We start from the raw sequence: 20851 nt of genomic DNA on the forward strand, positions 1-20851 counted from the left end.
GTAACAAGGGTCGCTTTACTCACAGCTGAAGGAACAGCATTTAAGTGCTAATGTAAAAATAACAGTAATACATGTGATGATATCTACCAGAACACATGCAGTCGTACGGCATGTTTTTCATTCGTGGGTGATGTTGACTCGTCTCTACAGGGAACAGATGTAAATATGGCATTTTCTACAAATCAGTGCACGAATTATTAGTATTGCCAATTTTAACATAAAGCATATGATATAAAACATCTCACAACGTTTGTACAGTCCACATTTTATACCTTTTTTGGCTCCCTGTATGTGAAAATACTGCCTTTTTTCTGTTTGGACAAAAGAACGGAAAGTGCCACGTTTCAGTGGCCGAAACTTGTGTGAATCCCTAAAGTCAGGAAACCCGTTTCATCACACCGCAACGAACTTCCCTGCAAACCTTGTGGCCACAACGCTCTGACCCTGAGCTTGAGGAAGCCTCGGCTAAGAGAGATTAAGACCAATAAGATGCTTCCTCTCGTCCCTCGAATGAGAAACGAAGTCTTGCAAGTTCAGTTGACGCCGTTCGCCGTTGTACGTCTCGAGCTATTATATGCGACTGCGCTTGATTGCATAAATATGCATGAGAGCGTCTCCTAATTAGACTGAGATATGAACTGTATGTATAGCTAATTATAGTCTAATTAGCTCCACATTAGACGAACTGTGCAACTGAGCTGAAAGACCGCATCAGTGAGATGACACGATCAATCAAAGATCAAGTGGCTTATAAATCAGTGATGATAATTGAATTAGAGCAGTATAGAATCAGAAATGCTGGAAGAGACGTTGAACGTTGAGTTTGTAACCCATTCTGTTGGTTCAGCCTTGCGGGACGGGTTTACTCCAGATTTATACCACAAAAGGTATCAGAATAATTGATTACCCAACAGCGTCGAGCCCACCAGGCAGATTTGACAAGCCTCTGTGCGCAATTATTAACGAGAAAAGCGCATTATCTGTAGAAGAAGCAGAACGTCTGCACAGCTTAGGCATTTCCTCTTGCTAGGCTGTTGTGAAGGGGTGGCTGTAGTATTCCAGGTGGTTACTAAGGTGTTGCTAGGCCATTGCTTTGGTCTCTAAAGTGGTTGCAGGAAGTTCAGGCGGGTGCTGTGGTATTTGTGGTCGTCGATACGATGCTGTTAGGTGGTCGCAGTGATTTTTCTAAGTGGTTGGTATTATGTACCAATAGGGGTGGGCATCTCGAGGCACCTCACGATTCAATCCGATTACGATTCAATGCGATTATAAAATGATTATCAATGCAGTTTTTTTTTCTATACAGAGTTTGTGTGAGGACTTTGTACTTTTAAAGCAAAGTATTTGTAATGATCCATAAAGAATTGACTTCCAATGTCTTTTATTAATAAAACAAACGGAAGTGATGTGGCAAGTGAACTGGAAGGCTCTCATTCTGTGACGAGGCACCAGAACTTGCAGAAGATGCTTGCAGATCATAAAAAGACATGTTTAATCTCAAATAAGCGATTAGGTAAAATCGTAAACGGAACCCAGTCCAAGAGTTGAAACACAGATCCAGGCGACGGTGCAAAGGGGCAAAGGCAAAAGACGAGAAACAGGTAGTCCAAGCCAAGGTCAAACGATACGAGAAGGCAATCGTTCCAAACGCTCAGTAGAATCACAGGGAGTCAATGATCCTATTCTAAGCCTGGGCTTACGCACTAAGGCTAAGTAGTCATGTGACGTACAACACAGGTGAACCAGGTTAAAGTTCCCGGAGGCTGTGAGCGCCGATACAAGCGCGAATACGAGTCAGAAATCACATGATTCCCTGGAGACGCCTGGGAGTTGCAGTCTGAGCTGGACTCCAGCTGTGGCTGGGAAGTCACATGATTTCCCACGGTATGCTGGGAAATGGAGTCTTTAACGGAGTCTGCTGGCCATGTAACACATTCACTGCTCTTGTTTGGAGCACACGAGACGCTGCTTCCACTCATCTGTGATAAAATGCCGTTACGGTGGTCTAAGATTGCGGTGGTCTAAGTCCACGCAGCCCATGTTCGGTCTTGGTCTCTCATTGTAGAGCGGGGGCGGGGGGGGCTGTGTCGCGAGACTGGACGCTGTATCTCAGCTCTAAAGGGTCCCACATAGCGCAAGAGCCCTGGTTCTCAACGACCGAGAACGGACACAAATCCTTGGCAATAAAACTTGCGATTCAGTTTGTATTCGTTTTAATTCGTTTTAAAAGAGTTGGGTGAGCGTTTCGACATCACTTGCTTGATGTTGCTCTGGTTGGCGGCAAGTACAACCAGGCGGAAAACAGGTGGAAACGTAATATGGTGTCTCGTGTTTGTCGTTTCCAAAATATTATAGTTTAGTGTGACAACTTAGTGTCTCTTATCCAGGTCCCTTTTCCCCTGGAGTGCAGACCACAGGTGACCTAGCAATGCAGAGAGTCTCGCCTGTTTAGTAGCTACGAAAAGGCAAAGAGAGAGATTTAAGACGGACATTTGGAGACGGATGAACACGCAATGCATCTGTGAGCAGCGCAGTCGGTTTCCCGTTAGGTTAAATCTGCAATGAGAGACTTTCACACACTAAAGTTGCGAAGATGACGTCAGTTCTCTTCTCTAAACGGTGCTGCATTTACGTTCTGGCACCTCAGTCAGAATTTAAGGTGGAACGGAAAAATTCGAACAAGAAGCGACTTCAGCCTCATAAAACAGTTGAACGCTGAGAGACCCTTTATAAGAAACTCTTCCTGGCGGAGATGGGAGGAAAACGGCTCTAGCTTAAAGAAGAGCAAAGTAAGTCTGTTTTCTTTTATATGTTTCCGTTTTTTATAATTTGAAAAAGCCTTTTTGGCCTGTATTCCGTCCGTTGTTCTTCATATTGTGTGTAAATTTCATGATGAACGGACCAACAGAAACAGCCCAAAATGATTTGCAAGCATCTTATCAGCTCCACTTACTGTATAGCTGCTCTCTGTAGTTCTACAGTTACAGACTGTAGTCCATCTGTTTCTCTGATACTCTGTTACCCTGTTCTTCAGTGGTCAGGACCCCCATGGACCCTCACAGAGCAGGTACTATTTGGGTGATGGGTCATTCTCAGCACTGCAGTAGCACTGATGTCGTGGTGTGTGTTGTGCTGGTATGAGTGGATCAGACAGCAGTGCTGCTGGAGTTTTTAAACACTGTGTCCACTCACTGTCCACTCTATTAGACACTCCTACCTCGTTGGTCCACCTTGTAGATGTAAAGTCAGAGACGACAGCTCATCTGCTGCTGCACAGTTTGTGTTGGTCATCCTCTAGTCCTTCATCAGTGGTCACAGGGCGCTGTTGGCTGGATGTTTTTGGCTGGTGCACGATTCTCAGACCAGCAGTGTAGACTAGTGGTTCCCATTCCTCACATCCGTGTTCTCTATTCTCTAACTTGCCTTATTCAGCTCATTGGCTAATCATCAAACCCTTAATGAGCTGAGTCAGCGGAGTTCAGAGCAGGGGAAATTTGAGTGGTGCTTGGCTTCCTCTGTTAGACTTCTCCACGTTTCTAGTCCATCTGCAGCGTTTAATGCTTGGAGCTGGATGAGCAGCATAACATGAGCTGGAGATGCACAATATTTAAAACATACTACCTTTCTGCGCATTTTAACATCAGAAGCCACATTTTCATCCACGTTTTTATGCAGATTTGGCATTTTAAAAAAAAATATATATAATAATAATAAAAAAACATTTGATGGACACAGCAAATATCGACCAAACATGAAAGTTCCGTGTTTGTGCTGACATATAGTGGATAATCTTTACTGCAGATAAAAAGAAATGGGATAAGTTATGGTAGGAATGTAAATGTCATTATAAATGTCAATAATATGAAGTCATATGATCAGATGTTTCCGTCTTTGTGGCCATACCTACTGAACCTGACAAGGCAGCAGAAGCATAATTGATGAAGAAATTATTCCTTTAACTTACCACCGCTTTTTTATCTATGATATCAGAGGGATTTTACGATGTAGGTCTGCCCGGACAGCGTGACGGAGAGAGTTTTATTCTCTTATGCAGAGCTAATCTGTGTAATTATTCATGACATTTAGTGTTTCGCTTAAATATTAATGCGACAATCCTGGCTGGTGAGGATTTAGTCCGGATGTGCACACAATAAAAGGGTTGAATGATTAGTTTGAGGGTTTATTTACATATTCCAGGCCTTGCTATATCACTGTTGCAATGCAAAGGCCAACATAGTTCTACAGTGGTATATTGTGCAGCTCTGATGTGAGCAACAGAACCACTACAGATCTTTTCTGCACGGTCCTGTCGCGTCCTTTAAGCATGAATAAGCCTGTTTGGTAGAAAGGTGACCCGTCCCCCTCGGGTCAGACAGGACTTGTGAAGTCCGTCTCGCACGTACAGGAAGCTTCTTTTGTAGCGCTCTGGTTCTCTGGGTGAGGAACGTGAGGTGAACGGCTGTGATTCTAACACCGATGTCGCAGCACAGCAGGTCACATAATGACATTTCTCATCGCGTAAGGGTCAAACCTGTTCCGGTTCCTCGTCAACGGACCGTGTTTTTACACATAAAAACAGTCCAGGTGACAATTGCATTGACCCTTAATGTAGAACAGGGCTGCCCAAAGTGTGGCCGACAAAGTTACTTTCACCTCCTCGTCAGTAACAAAATACTATGCTGTACTATAAAATACATTTAAAAACAGTTTGAAGCTTTTTTTTGTAGATGGCGTGGCCAAAAGTATGTGGACAGCTGGCTGTTACATCCTTATGAGCCTGTTGGACATCCCTTTCCAAAACTGTAGGCATTAACATGGAGTTGCCCCCCTTTGCAGCTCTAACAGCCTCCCTCCTTCTGGGAAGCTTTCTACAAGGTTCTGGAGGGTGTCTGTGGGAATTTGTGCCCATTCAGTCAAAAGAGCATTTGTGAGGTCAGGCACTGATGTTGGACGAGAGGGTCTGGCTCACAATAGATGTTCTAGTTCATCCCAAAGGTGTTCAGTGGGGTTGAGGTCAGGGCTCTGTGAGGCCACTGGAGTTCCTCCACACCAAACTGGTCACTCCATGTCTTTATGGAGCTGCTTTGTGCTCAGGGGCTCAGTGACACTGGAACAGGAAAGGCTCTTCCCCAAACTGCTGACGCAAAGCTGGAAGTGTATAAGGGTGTAAAATGTCTTTGAATTGGAAATAATCATTTTAGCATCTGACATCTGTTTATTTTACTGTCTACTGATATGATCGTGTGATCGTTCCTTGCATTATGCAACTCAAGTGCAATTTAGTTCCATGTAGGTTTTAAGGAACTGAAGTTGCATGAAAGTTTCACAGTTTAAACCAGGGGTCAGCATCCCAAGTGTTAAGAAGGGCCATTTAGTCCTTTCCACAACAATCAAACCACCTTGGGAGCCACACCATGTTATGTCCATTCGACCATCTTGGCTGTAAATATGTCTCAGTATGCCCTGATGTGCTGATCAGGAAACCAGCTGGAGTGACTTCAAAGGAAAATAAGTCCATTGATCTCCAGATTATCGATGTTCGTCTTAAATCTCTCTCTTTGCCGTTTCGTAGCTACTAGCTGGGCGAGTCTGTTGTCCGTGTTGCTATGGTGACCAGCCGTCTGCGCTGATCTTCAGGGTTAAAGGGTGAATCAGCAGTTCTACATTAACTCCAGCGTTTAAGACCATTTACTGTTAAACTGTGTTGAAGGATCAGCAGAGCTTTATTTTACTGTAGAGGAGGATTATTTTATTATTACCTGCTGATCTGATTCAGCTGTGGAGCCACAAGGGGGCAGGAAAAGAGCCGCATGTTGCCGACCGCTGGTTTAAACACTTGCTGCCGTTTGTTTGGGCGCTCAGTTTCTTTTCTCAGTCTGGTTAGCCAGTGGAACACTAATATTCTTAATAACTTCACCAGGGCACTCTGATTTACACTTGTCATTTAAAGCACTTTGCTGAGCAAGCAAGTAGGAGACTGATGACTCCTCTGCCGTTCTCTAATGATCACAGAGAAGAGTAGATCCACCATAACAATCATTTCAGTGTTTCCCTTGAAATATGAGCTGCATATTTAAATCCTGGTAATGTTCGATCACTCTGAAGCCTCAAGCAGTTGCGTCCACCACAGGACACCAACAGGCCTTAGAAAACCCTGACTGTCATTGTATGTGTCGTAAGTTCAAACCCCCAGTGGACGATAGTGATCACTCAGGCTTCGGGAGGGTGGCCTATTATGTCCAGGCTCTTGACTGTAATGTATCTCTGGGGATGTGTAATGCTGGAGAAACTGCCCGTCATTTGGAGACTGAGGAGTAGAGCTGCCTGATTCTCTACATGGCCAAAAGTTACACCGTTTGCAAGCAGGTGTACAAAATCAAGTACATAGTCATGCAGTCTCCACAAACACTGGCAGTAAAATGGGTCATACTGGAAAGCACAGTGACTTTAACATGGCTCTGTCGTAGGGTGCCTCCTTTTTCAGTTGGTGAAATTTCTGTCCTGCTAGAGCTGCCCCTGTTAACAGTAAGTGGTATTATTGTGAAATGGAAGCGCCTGGGAGCAACAACAGCTCAGCCACGAAGCAACAGACCACACAAACTCACAAAATGACCTATCTTCTGTTGCATCACTCAATACAGAGTTCCAGACTGCTTCTGAAAGCAACGTCAGCAAAAGAACGGTATATTAGGAGCTTCATGGAATGGGCTTCCATGGCTGAGCAGCTACACACAAGCCTAAGATCACTATGCGCAATCCAAAGCAGCTCCATGAAGACATGGAGTGACCAGTTTGGTGTGGAGGAACTCCAGTGGCCCTCACAGAGCCCTGACCTCAACCCCACTGGACACCTTTGGGATGAACTAGAACATCTATTGTGAGGCAGACCCTCTGGTCCAGCATCAGTGTCTGACCTCAAAAATGCTCTTTTACCTGAATGGACACATTCCCGCCAACACACTCAAATCTGTAAGCTTCCTGGAAGGAGGGAGGCTATTAGAGCTGCAAAGGGGGGCAATTCCATATTAATGCCCTTGGATTTGGAATTAGACATCAGACAAGCTCATATTGATGCGATGGTCAGGTGTCTGTATACTTTTGACCATGCAGTGAATGTCTTTTGTTAATTGTTGTCTCGATATAAAACAGAAGGCTCAGTTTTCTTTTCATCAGTCTGATTAGCCGGTGGAACATCTTAATATTCTTAATGACCTCACCAGGGCATTCGGATTTCATCTGAAGCACTTTGCTGAGCAAGCATGTAAAAGAGACTGATGAGTCCTCTGCCATCCTCTAACGATCACGGAGTAGAGCAGACCCCACCATAATGAGATCCATGTTTCCCTGGAAATGTGTCATAATACATTTATTAGAAGCTCATTTGCATATTGTAGCCTTCTGCATTGTTCCATCCATCCATCCATCCATCCATCCATCCATCCATTTTCTAAGCCGCTTCTCCATCAGGGTCGCAGGGGTGCTGGAGCCTATCCCAGCGGTCTTTGGGCGGAAGGCAGGATACACCCTGGACAGGTCGCCAGGCCATATATATATATATACACACACACCGTAAAGCGTATTATTGTGTGCTGAGAGAGTCTAAACCTCAACATTTTAAATCAAAACACTTTTAGATAATAAAATTAATATTTGTTGCTCCTTCCGCTTGTTGCTACGTCAGAGTAACGAGCTCCGCCCACTCGCTGCTCAGCCGGCAGTTCGTTCTCCAGCTCCTTACACTAAATTCCCAAACTGTCGTCTCCACTGAGCAGCTTTTCAGTCGGCAGCTGAGACAGAAGAACAGCTGAACAACCTGGAATCAGCCAGAAATGAACCCAACACCATTCGCCAGACGTGTCTGATCTTCAGAGTCGGACCGAATCAGACTGAGCCGTAAAACTGACCCAATATCAGGTTCAGTTTGGTCAGTTTGTCCAGATCAGTATTAATGTTGTTTTGTTCCAGCCGGTCTGTAAAGCTTCTTACAGCCCGTTTAGTTTGGCGAATGGTGTTGGGTTCATTTCTGGCTGATTCCAGGTTGTTCAGCTGTTCTTCTGTCACAGCTGCCGACTGAAAAGCTGCTCAGTGGTGACGTCAGTTTGGGAATTTAGTGTCGTCTCGTCTTCAGAGTCGGACCAAATCGGCTGTCGGTCAGATGTGGTCTTAACAGTGTCCGTTTTCTGTTTGTGGCAAAGTAAGAAGTAAAAACGTTCAGATGGCTCGAGCGTCTCCTACAGCTGTCAGAGTCGTTGCTTAGCAACGGCGTCTCAGCGGAGTGAAAAAAACGATGTTATGGTGAAATAACAGCACAGATAGAACGCTTCTCAACCAATCAGCTCGCATGGCTGGAACCAACTGTTGTATAAAAGTTATGTTTCCTGTAAACTTGCTTGGTGGCATCTTGGGACAGTTTGAGTTCCAGCTGCCACTGGTGTCATAATGCCCTTGGAGCTGATTGGCTGTGTTTAAAGTGCTTCTGCTCCGCTCTGCTCTCCCATTCAGCCTTACGTTGTTTTCTCTTTGCGTTCGTTCTTTATTTTTCTGTATTCTTTCTCTCAGTGGTATTTCTTTCTCTCTCTCTGTGAGCAGAGAGATTATTGTCCATGGCAAAGACAGGAAAACATTCAGGAACACAAACAAGAAACGGAACAAAAATAAGGATCAAAACTAGAACAATGACATCAAAGCCACAACTGATCTAACGACACCACACAACACAAACACACACAGTGCCAACAAGGAGACTGGAGCCAGGGGTTTATATACACTGAGAACACCAACAAAACACCTGGGCGTGATTAGACACAGGTGAGGGGTGGGAAGCCCAATCAGACGAAGGTGAGGAAAACGAGGAAACAGACAGCAGGAAAGAAAGACAGACACGGCACAACATGACAGCACGTTATTCGTTCTATATTCTTTCTTTCTTTCTTTCTTTCTTTCTTTCTTTTAGTTTTAAGATGAGTTCTAAGAATTTTAAGATTCTTGCCTTATAAGCCTTGTGTTATCTTCAGGCAGTGCAAATCCCAAAGGTTTGTTTTTATTGACTATATTCAAGTCACATTTCTGTTTTCAGGGTTTATTTTAAAAATAATCATGAATCATAACCGTGCTCCTAAAACTGTACCAAAGTCAGAATCTCGATCTGGTGCTCAGTGTAATTCAGAATTCACCACATCCATGAAATAACGGTCGTTGTCTGTTTGCGGTCTGGAAAATTTTGACAAGCGCACTAGCGCCCCCTTCTGTGATTTTCACACGTTTCTGTATTGGTTCAGAAATTTTACATTCAATTTGTTTCCAACTTCTTTGCTCATCCTATAAAAAAAATACATAGTCTTACTTTCAGTGTAAGTTTATGGAACAGCATATATATCACTGTTGTCGGAACCTCACATCTCCTTTTGTTTATGGTTTTTGACATAAATTGAAAATGCCTGTTACCCTTTACATTGTGTGTAAGTTTCACGATGAATGGACTAAAGAAACGGAACGGAATGACTTGGAAATAGTTCTGGTTCCATTGACTCACATTAAAAGTAAAGATTTTTTTTTCCTTCCCCTATAAAGCTACAACTACAAGAGATTACATTACAGAAGGTTTCCTTCTGACAACAGCAATACACGTGTGTGTGTGTGTGTGTGTGTGTGTGTGTGTGTGTTAATATACTTACAATCATACAAACAAGTACAGTATGTACAGCTCAAGGATGTATGGAGTGAATTTATATGTAAATATAATCATGTAATAAATAAATCCATAGGCTACTGAGAGGCTTGTCCATTGGGCAGTATTGACGATTGTGTCTCACATGGATCACGTATAAATTACTTGTGAAAGCACAGTTCGGTGAAGCGCATTTCTGATCAGATCTGGTGACCACAGCTCCTCTGCGCTGCACTGGCCACATGCAGTGAGCTTTTGGCATTGAGTGTTGAAGCCATAACCAAGTCCTGATTGGCCAGTTGCCCAGTCGGCCGTAATATTGCAGAGTTGAAGTAAAGGCAAGTAAAGGTATAAAATGTCAGATATATATTTTTAGTTCCCACTAAACCGTTTGCCTTCTTTGATGACCTAGAAGGTCACTAGCGATTTCATGATGCATTCATTGCCGGAAGGTCAGAGATGTAAAACCCTAGTCATGGGAATCCAGTGCAGGGGTTGCGTTACTACAAGCAGACATCAGCTACAGCCAAAGCTTTTGTTGCAATACCTTTACCTTGACGCCCCCTCCCCCCGCCAAACACACAGAGCAGACCCAGCGGTAGATTTAGCAAACTGGACATGCGCTCTCCAGGGCCTCCTGTCATACTTCTCTTCTCTTTGTTCTCATCGAGTTCTGCCAGTTGACTTACACACCCCAGGCCCGTATTCTGCCTGAGCGGTTCTGGCAGTTTATAAGTTTGAAAGATGAAAAGAGCAGCGCTTGACTCGGGGCCCAGAGGTGTCTCGCTGCCGTCTCTCATCCAGAATCTCTCTTAGGACGGGTCAGAACATTAAGCTTGGCACGACGAGAGCTCATTAACATCTAACGGTCAGCTCAGGCTTGCAGTAATAGTAAGAGGATGGAGAACGGCGCAGTACACCGTATTTCTAAAAGTATTCGGTCGTCCGGCTTCACGCGCATATGAACCTGAGTGACGTCCCGTTCTTAATCCATAGGGTTTAATATGATGTCGGCCCACCCTTTGCAGCTATAACAGCTTCAGCTCTTCTGGGAAGGCTTTCCACAAGGGTTAGGAGTGTTTATGGGAATTTCTGACCGGTCTTCCAGAAGCGCATTTGTGAGGTCAGACGCTGATGTTGGATGAGAAGGCCTGGCTCACAGTCTCCGCTCTAATTCATCCCAAAGGTGTTCTATGGGGTTGAGGTCAGGACTCTGTGCAGGCCAGTCAAGTTCTTCCACACCAAACTGGCTCATCCACGTCTTTATGGACCTGCTTTGTGCACTGGTGCTCAGTCATGTTGGAACAGGAAGGGGCCGTCCCCAAACTGTTCCCACAAAGTTGGGAGCAGGAAATTGTCCAAAATCTCTTGGAGCTGAAGCTTTAAGAGTTCCTTTCACTGGAACTAAGGGGCCGAGTCCAACTCCTGAAAAACACCCCCACACCATGATCCCCCCTCCACCAAACTTTACACTCGGCACAATGCAGTCAGACAAGTACCGTCTCCTGGCAACCGCCAAACCCAGACTCGTCCATCGGATTTCCAGACAGAGAAGCGTGATTGGTCACTCCAGAGAACACGTCTCCACTGCTCTAGAGTCCAGTGGTGGCGCTTTACTCCACTGCATTCCACGCTTTGCATTGCTCTATCTATCTGTCTGTCTGTCTGTCTGTCTGTCTGTCTTTTTATCTGTCTATCGGTCTGTGTATGTCTCTTTATATCTGTCTATCTATCTGTCTATGTCTTTTTGTCTGTCTGTCTGTCGTTTTCTGTTTATCTATCTACCTGTATGTCTGACTGTATCTGTATTTCTGTCTGTCTCTCCATATCTGTCTTACTCTTTGTCTGTCTGTATCTGTCTGTCTATCCGTCTTTCGCTCTGTCTATGTATCTGTCTACCTGTCTGTCAGTATCTGTCTTTTTGTCTGTCTGTCTCTTTTTGTCTCTATTTTCTTGTATGTCTATCTGTCTGTCTGTCTGTCTGTCTGTCTGTCTGTCTGTCTGTCTGTCTATGTCTGTTAGTCTATCTACCTGTCTGTTTCTCTGTCTGTCTGTCCGTATCTGTCTTTGTGTCGTTCTGTCTGTCTGTCCGTTTCTTTCTTACTGTCTATCTATGTATCTATCTGTCTGTCTGCCTATGTATCTGTCTATTTGTCTGTCTGTATCTGTCTTTGTCTGTCTGTATCTGTCCTTCAGTATGTCTGTGTGTTTGTCTGTCTATCTGTCTTTCTACCTGTCTGTCTGTATCTGTCTTTCTGTCTGTTCATATCTGTCTGTCTGTCTGTTTGTCTGTCAGTCTGTCTGTGTCTTTCTTTCTGTATCTGTCTTTCTGTATCTATCCATCTATCTATCTATGTTCCTGTCGGTTTGTCTCTCTATCTGTCTGTCTTTCTGTATCTGTCTGTCTGTATTTGTTTGTCTGTCTCTCTATCTGTCTCTCTGTCTGTCTATCTGTTAGAGTTGAGAGTCAGTTCATCCAGGTGCCTCTTCAGAGTTCTGCATAGCGCAGGACAAATCCACCCAAAAAAAATTGTTAAAAAATCGTCGCTGTATTTCCAAACCCAAACAGGATTTCAGGCGTAACCCGTCCTCTCTTTTCTCAGGATCGAGCGGAAGTTCTTATCCCAAATCTGAATTTGAGTGAAGGCTTTTAAGTACGGACTGCTGTTTTTATATTGAAGTGGGTGCAGTGCATTATGGGAAACCTCTCTTCTTACACACCCAGCTTGCCCTCATTTCTCCTGGTCCTCACGCTAAACCTGCTGTTTTCTCCTCAGGTAAAGAGGAGACACAGCCAGTGTTGACAAGCTGATGCAGAGAAAGCTGGAAACTAGGACAAGGACTTTCCACTTTTCTGTTATTCCTTGTTTGGTGGTGGTGGGGGTGTGGGTGGTGGGGGGGGGGGTCGCTTAGCTTCTGTCAAACAAGTCTTGTCTGCATATATGTGCAAATATTAGCCATGAATCAGATTCGTGGGGTTAGACACTGATGTTGGATGAGAGGGTCTGGGTCTGGTTCATCACATAGATGTTCAGTGGGATTGAGGTCTGGCTCTGTTCAACCTAGTTGAGTTCTTCCACACCAAACTCACCCAGTCAGGCCTTTATGGAGTTGCTTCGGTCACTGGAGCTCAGTCATGCTGGAACCGGAAAGGTTCTTCCCCAAACTGTTCCCACAAAGTTGAAAGAGTACAATTGTCCAAAATGTCTTGGTGCTGAAACATTCAAATCTCCCTTTACTGGAACTAAGGGTTCTAGTCCAACCCCTGAAAAACAGCCCCGTAGCATCATCCCTCCTCTACCAAATTTTACAGCTTGCCCAGTGCAGTCAGGCACGTAACGTTCTCCTGGCATTCGCCTAACTCAGACTCGTCCATCAGACTGACCGATAAAGAAGCTGATTCATCACTCCACAGAATACTTTTCCACTGCTCCAGAGTCCAGCTTTACACCGCTCCAGCCGACACTTGGCATTGTGCATTTTGTTCTTAGGAATGTTCGTAGCTGCTCATTGATGGAAACGCATTTTGTGAAGCTCCTCACATGCAGTTCTTTTGCTTGAACTCTTTAGTGAGTGATGCAACAGAAGACAGACATTTCAGAGATAGATACCTCAGCACTCGGCAGCCCCATTCTGGTTTGTGTGGTCTACCGTTTCATGGCTGACCTGTTCTTCCTCTTAGGTGCTTCCATTTCACAATAATAGCACTTACAGTTGTCTAAGGCAGATCTAGCAGGTCAGGAATCTCACAGACTGACTTGGCAGAGGTGGCATTCTATGACTGTGTCTTGTTTAAAGTCACTGAGCTCATCAGTATGACCCCCCCAGTATTTGTCCATCGAATCTGCTGCAAGGCTAGATGCTTGATTAGGAGAGGTGTCCCAATACATTTGTCCATATAGCATATCCTCACAGCAATGTTCCAACATCTAGTGCAGCAAAATGGGAACAACTCACTATTAACACTCTTCATTTCAGAGGAAACATGACTGGATGAGAAGTTGCCATCAGATCTTTGGATGTATAGTGTGATGGACGTAGATAAAACACTTACTTTTAGTGAAATAATGGGTTACCAAGAGTATTTCTACTTTCATTTCGTACAGCACTTTCATTCTTATTCCATCACTAATCTCTGTTCTCGGGAACACTAGGCTGATGTGGCATTGTGAAACCTGCTAATGGTGTTTTTCTTCCATTGTTAGCTACATTTGCACCGTCTGACATTTCTCGAAACGTGAAAAAAAACGTGATGGGAAATATCTGCCTTTGACTGACAGGTCCTTTCTGTGTGTGTCCGTGTAGGATCACTACGACGGCGGCCTGCATGATGGACCTGAGGAGATACCCGCTGGACGAACAAAACTGCACCCTAGAAATTGAGAGCTGTGAGTGGCACAAAAGATTTTTCTTCTCTCTTTCTCTCTCTCGCCGTTTTATTTCACAGAGATGATGGTGGATGTTCCGTCTTGCACCTGAAACCACATATCTGTCCACTACCGCTAAGATAACCTCAGGTCCGCTGCTCCTGGCTCTCTTCTTTTTCGCTATTCTGTCCCAGTTAAATCGGTCCAGTGCACTGATATCGCTGGACCAATTTCTCTCCCTCAACCAGCCATTCGGGCACAAAGTGGAGCCAGTTTTGTTATCGACTTCCTTCATATCACTTTAGACTACAAGAGAAACTTGTTACACATGAGAGGAAGACAGGCAGGCTTTTGCCCCGACTACTGTTATTGAAGAGCAGTTCATATTTCAAAAAGACAACAGACCTGCATGCAGCCCGGCATTGTTACATTTGTAATAGAGAGATCTGCCAATTATTTACAAAATAATCTAATAACCAGAGCTTTAATGAAGGCCAATTAATACAAATTGATGATCTCGGTTTATGTGAATTGCTCCCAGCAGACAGTTTTCCCAGAACATGGAAGTCTCTCGTGGCCACTGTTGACATTCCATCAGCATAATGTCTATAAGCGGTCACTCTCGGCTATGACTTCCAAATCACGATGTCACGGAAAGGCTGTATGATCTGAGGTGTTGATCTGTACCAAATTGATACGTTATCTGAGTCCTGATTACAGTGCTGTGAAAAATTCTACAATTTCTTCTTCTTTTGCATATTTGTTACACTGGAATGTTTCAGATCATCAAGCCGCTTGGAATAATAGACAAAGAAAACCCAAATAAACGCAAAATGCTGTTTTAAAATGAAGCCCCTTAAGTTTCTCAATCAACCAGTTGGGTTCAGGGTCACTAACCACACCCAGAAATGATGACGGACAGACCTGTTGAATCCAAGCATCACTTAAATCGAATCTGTCTGGCAGTGTGAAGCAGCTAGAAGGTCTCAAAGAGCAGCACATTATGCCACGTTCTAAAGATTATAAATACCGTTCTGGAAAGGGTTGCAAAGCCATTGCTGAGGCTCTGGGACTCCAGAGAACCACAGTGAGAGCCATTATCCACAAACCGAGAAAACGTGTAACAGTCATGAACTTTCCCAGGAGAGGCTGGCCTGTTTCACCAAGTGTGCATCTAAAACTCATCCAGGTGGTCACAAAAGAACTGAAGGCCTCACTTGCCCAGTTAATGTCAGTGCAGATGATTTCATAATAAGAAAGACACTGGGCAAAAATGGCATCCATGGGAGATCTGCAAGGCACAAACCACCGAAAAGAACACAAAGGCTCATCTCACATTTACCAAAAAAAAACAAAACAGCTAGATGACCCCCAAGACTTTTGGGATGATATTCAGTGGACTGATGAGACATGGATCCTGTTACATTTGGCATAAAGATAACACGGTTTCCACCATAAGAACATTATACAAACAGTGAAACATGGTGGTGGTAGTATGATGGTCTGGGGCTGCTTTGCTTCTGCAGGACCTGGATGACTTGGCATAATTGATGGATTTTGTTCTCTATCCGAAAGTCCTGAAGGAGAATGTCCGCCCATCAGTTTGAGACCTAAAGCTCAAGTTCAGTTGGATTATGCAGCAGGACAATGATCTGAAAGCACACAAGCAAGTCCATCTCTGAATGGCTCAAAAAGAACAAGAGTCCAGGCTTCAATCTCAATGAGATGTGTCAAGACCTTAAACACGCCATCCTCGAAAACCCTCTGATGTAGCTGAATGAAAACAGTTCTATGAAGAGCAGTGATGCGAAACTCATCACAAACATTTGACTGCAGTTGTTAGTGCCAAGGGTGGCACAAGCAGTTGTTGGGTTTAGGTGGGGCAGTGACTTCTTCACACAAGTGGTATAGGTTTTGAATGAATCTTTATTCTCCGATGACGACGACAGATGTGATTTCAATCTAATACTCTCTACCGATTAACTGTAGATGTTTCAATTCATTTTCAATTATCTGGTGAAACTCAGGGTTCAGATTTGGGTTGAAGTTAAGGCTAGTTTAGGTCCAGGTTTAGGGGCTTTATTAAATTAAATTCAAATTAATGGACACTTATTCAAAAGTTGTTTGCAAGAAAAATCATCTACCATTTGAAATCCACAAAAAAGATACTTAATTGAATTAACTAAACAACCATATATTGCCGATCGGTGATCACTGATTCCTTTCTTTTTTTATGCGAATACTATATTTAATCGATTTAAATTAACGATAGATAGATAGATAGATAGATAGAGATTGAGAGGTATCCATCAGAAGCATGTTTCTTACTGTGATCAGGATGAAACGTGGTTGGATTTTCGAAGCTGCTTTGCTTCTAACACACTGAACCTCGCCGACGATATCTGCACTCAACTCGAGTGTGAGGAGCCTAAACAAAACCGCTGCTCTCGTATTACCTTAATGAGGCTGACCTTCATCTCCACAAAGCCAAAGGATAAAGGGAGCGGGCCGGAGTCCGCGGCATGGAGGGGAAAAGGAAGCCTAATCAAATCTAATTGGGACCCGATCGGGTCATCTGAACAGAGAGTGCACCAGGAGCGCGCTGAGTTACAGCACGGCTGGCTGAATGCTGCCTTTAGAGCCAGAGAAGAGAGGGAAGGGAAACGGGGAGAAAGAGCCGAGGGAGATGGAGAAGGAAAGGCTGGAACACAGGGGCACACGCAACACTTGCTAATTCTGCTCCCGAGCACATCCACATCCTAATTTGGCGACTGCCAACTCGCGCGGCTCGACAGTGACGGCGCGAGAGGGAATATTTAATGCCTGGCGCTGATCAAAATGGAAAAACACATGAGGCCATTCCTGTTTGCTCTCTGTTCTGAGTCGCGAAGCTCGTGCAGCTGCAATGTGACGCTGACTCTCGGCATGTTGGAATCCGACACGTTGCCTTTCGGTCTCGCGCATGCACCAGCTGCTTTTTCACTGGGTCCTTTTTATGGAGATTCTCTCTCTCTCTCGCTCTCTCGCTCTCTTGTGCCTCTCTCGCTGCTTTTCTTGGCACCTCACATGTTCTCCTGCCAGGCGATGCAACAGCTTTATCATTTCTGCTAGAATATGTTAGGGGTTTAGAACTTAACAGCCCTCCAACAGGAATGTGGCGGATTTGAAAAGCCTTGCAGCAGGTAGACGTCGTTCTCCTGAGGATTTATCTATGGAAGGGCAGAATCATATCATCTTAAGCCGTTCTTTCTGTTTCTGTGCCAGGCAGTCTGACCACCTAATTAATCCAAAGACATGTTGTTTGAACATACATTAGGTTTAGGTCAGGAGTCGGCAACGTGCTGCTCCAGAGCTACCTGTGACTCTCTTCCTGCCCTGCTGCGGCTCCACAGCTGAATCAGATCAGTAGGTAATAATAAAATAATCCTCCTCTACAGTAAAATAAAGCTCTGCTGAAGGAGAGACTGGAGGATTTGCTTCTTGAGTGATAGGGCAGCCAGAGGTCGTGAGACAGAGCCTGAGGTTAAACGATGTCCCTGACTGACTCACACTTGAACTTGTGTAAGAGATAAATAAGCCACGAGCGCTCACAAGAAACCTCCACGTCTGTGAGCTGTGGAGCCACACAGTCTCAGACAGGTCCATGCGAAAGGGTCATTCAGAAGGTCACAAAATCACTGCTTGGACCACTTTTGGTTAGTAGCAGTTCTGAAGTTTGCTCCCATAGTTTTAGCACTGGAGAACTAATGGATGCTGATGTCCACCAATTAGTGCGGATGTCCTGATCCGCTACAGAGAGGTTCCCAGCAGATAGTGGACTGGGTATCAGTTCTATGAAGCCCGATTTAGGTCTGATTTATTGCGGTGTATTAATGCCAGAGCTGTAGATGTCACATGAATAGAGATCATCCACCGTCTGCAGTAGTAGCACGTTTTCAGAATAAGAAGTCTCATGAGCGCTTCCATCACGTTCTGTTGAATCATACAAACTTCATACGCACGGTAAAGTGTACATGTAACGGGGCTGGTGGTGAATTAATCTTAATACTTCCATCATTTTGTTTGTCTTATGAAAAACTCATCAGGGTTCGGCAACATGTGGCTGTTTAACCGCCCTGTTGCTGCTCCACAGCTGAATCAGATCAGCAGCTAATAATAAAATAATCCTCCTCTACAGTAAAATGAAGCTCTGCTGATCCTTCAACTCAGTTTAACAGTAAATGGTCTTAAACGCTGGAGTTAATGTAGAACTGCTGATTCACCCTTTAACCCTGAAGATCAGCGCAGACGGCTGGTCACCATAGCAACACAGATGACCATCTCGCCCAGCTAGCAGCTACGAAACGGCAAAGAGAGAGATTTAAGACGGACATCGATAATTTGGAGATGAATGGACTCATTTACAGTTATATTCCCTCTAGCTGGTTTCATAATGTGTTCAATCTGCAACGAGAATCTAAAGAACACTAAAGTCATGAGGCTGAACTTGTTTCTCATTCGCCAGCTTCTTGTCCAGATTTTCCTGTTCCACCTTAAATGGTGCAGCAGTTACATTCTGGCACCTCAGGCACCATTTAAGGTGGAACAGGGAAATTCAAACAAGAATCTAGGGAATGAGAAGCGATTTCAGCCTCGAAAATAGGAAAAGCTGAGACGTTTTGCAAGAAACTGTTCTGCTTTTGAGGAGAAGTTTCCTGCCAGAGATGCGAGAAGAGCAGCTACACCTGAGCTAAAGCTTAAAGCAGAGCAAAGTGAGTCTGCGATTTTGTTTTTATTTGTTAGCCTATAGTCGTATAGTCGCGTGTACCGACACATATTTACAGTCAAGATGGTAGAAAGGACATAAAATATTGTGGCTCCTGGTGGTTTGATTTCTGCTGGACAGAATGGTTCTTCTTAACATTTGGGTTCTGGCCCCGGGTCTAGGTCATCATAATAATAATAAGAGCAAATAAGCCTAGTGCTGTTACTCCCTTTAAGTCTTGAGATTATTTCATTAACATAAGGGCGGAATTAAATGGTTAGGACTTGCATGGCTTTCAGGAATTTCATTCTGAGAGTTAAACTAAACTCAGTTCAGTTTTATTTCTACAGAGCTTTCTGGATTTTATCCCAAAGCTGTTTTTCCAGAAATATAATGGCAGCCCCTTAAAGACGTATCGGTACAAACTCTATAGGAGAATGAGGATGAATCACTGAGATGAACAGTCCTGGAAGGGACCAAGGCTCAAAAAGAGAAATTCCATAAGAAAATGACGACGCTCCGCTCTACCTGTTCTTTATATGAGAGCGTGAACGTCTCCCATCTCAGTGCTTTCTGGATGACGTGAAGGTTATCCTAAAGCGCCAGTCTATGTGTAATTCTTTCCTGATTGTCACGCTCTCTGTATGCATCACCTGCTGGTTTCCTGTTGCAGATTTATTGGAGGTCATGGTTCAGCTGTAATGCACACTCTTGCCAACAGAAGTTAATCGTGTTGAAATTTCAATTTCATTACCGCGCAAAAGGTCTACTGCCTACAGCATTTGATTACACAGAAATGTGGAAGGAACACAGAAAGTACAACTCAAAAGGGCATGGAATAAATCACAATTAACGCAAACGACCAAACATGAAATAAGATGCTGATTAAAAGCGTTTTCTTTTTTTTTTGCCCTCTTCATCTCTAATTGGACTTGTGCATCGGAGGCGTAATTGCTGTTTACACTCCAGAGAGAGAGTGCGATTGTTTATGTAGGGTGCCGCGGGTTGCAGTCAATAAATGGCCAAGATGTTGTTTTTCTTGGAAGTGGGCAATATCGATGGAGTTCATGGAGAATCATTAGCGCTTTCTTTTTTTCCTCCCGGTCTGCCGCTGAGTAGGTGTTGGCAGTTGGATGGGCACATTGTGAAAATACTAAACATGGGAAATTGAATGAGAAACGGGGAGCAATAACACCCACCCAGCAACCCTGAGGTGCGGCAAGACTTTCTGAAACTTGAATTGTGAGAGCTAACTTTATGTCTTCATTCTGTTTTTAAAACGTGCTGTTTTTATTGGAGCTTGAGGAACTTAAATTTACAATTAACACTGAGGCCTGGAGGAATTTCTGGTTATAAACTAAAAATAATAAACAGGTCCTTCACGGAATTAACAGTTTATTTGATGCTCTGGACTTTTATCCAGCCCTCAAAACTAATTTAAACAGCTAACTAAAGTAAAGAAAACAAATCTGAAACTTCAGGGAACTCAAACAGCAAACAAAAGATCCTTAAAAAAAAGATTTATTTTTATTTACAAACAAACAAAAAACATAAACATAAAAGTTACAGCGGTATTTTTAGTGAGCCATGTGCACCTGTAGGCCAGCAAATCGCAGCTGACAAAACTGGAGTGGAGTAGTGCAAGGACCGCTCCTCATTGACTTATTCCGAAAGCCTTTTATAGCCGGCACCAACAGAAACAGCCAATCACATGCCAGGAAAAGCGTACAACAAGGGGGCCAAGCACCCACCTCACTTTCCACCTGTGTAAATGTGATGTGACAATAAACATCATTTGATTTGATTGTAAGGACTCTGGCCTCTTCCTATTTCCCCCATTATATCAAAAACAGTTCTTCCTCATGTTCTTAGAGAAGTTCTTCTTTTGAGTTTTGGTTCTACTCTGATTGAATTGATTATTGAAGGTAAAATCCTGTTTGGAGTTCTAGTTCGTTTCAGCCTTTCTTCCTCGTGGTTTTTGGGTTTTTTTTTAAGTTTTGAGTCTTGGTTCCTGTCAGTGATTCTTTATCATGTTCTGAGGGAGATCCTCCTTTTAAACCTTGGTTCCCGTCA

At 43.9% G+C, this 20851-nt stretch overlaps 1 protein-coding gene across 2 annotated transcripts in view; it reads left to right on the forward strand.

Moving 5' to 3' along the window:
* The window catches only part of LOC108413784 (gamma-aminobutyric acid receptor subunit beta-2), a 175372-nt gene that overhangs the window by 103220 nt on the left and 51301 nt on the right, over positions 1 to 20851 (forward strand). For both annotated transcript variants that reach the window (XM_017686446.2, XM_017686447.2), the window contains exon 5: positions 13973 to 14055. In XM_017686446.2, coding sequence (XP_017541935.1) covers positions 13973 to 14055 — 83 coding nt within the window. The remainder of the gene's footprint in view (positions 1 to 13972; positions 14056 to 20851) is intronic.

This window comes from Pygocentrus nattereri, chromosome 16 (assembly GCF_015220715.1).
Source record: "Pygocentrus nattereri isolate fPygNat1 chromosome 16, fPygNat1.pri, whole genome shotgun sequence".
Lineage (NCBI taxonomy): Eukaryota > Metazoa > Chordata > Actinopteri > Characiformes > Serrasalmidae > Pygocentrus > Pygocentrus nattereri.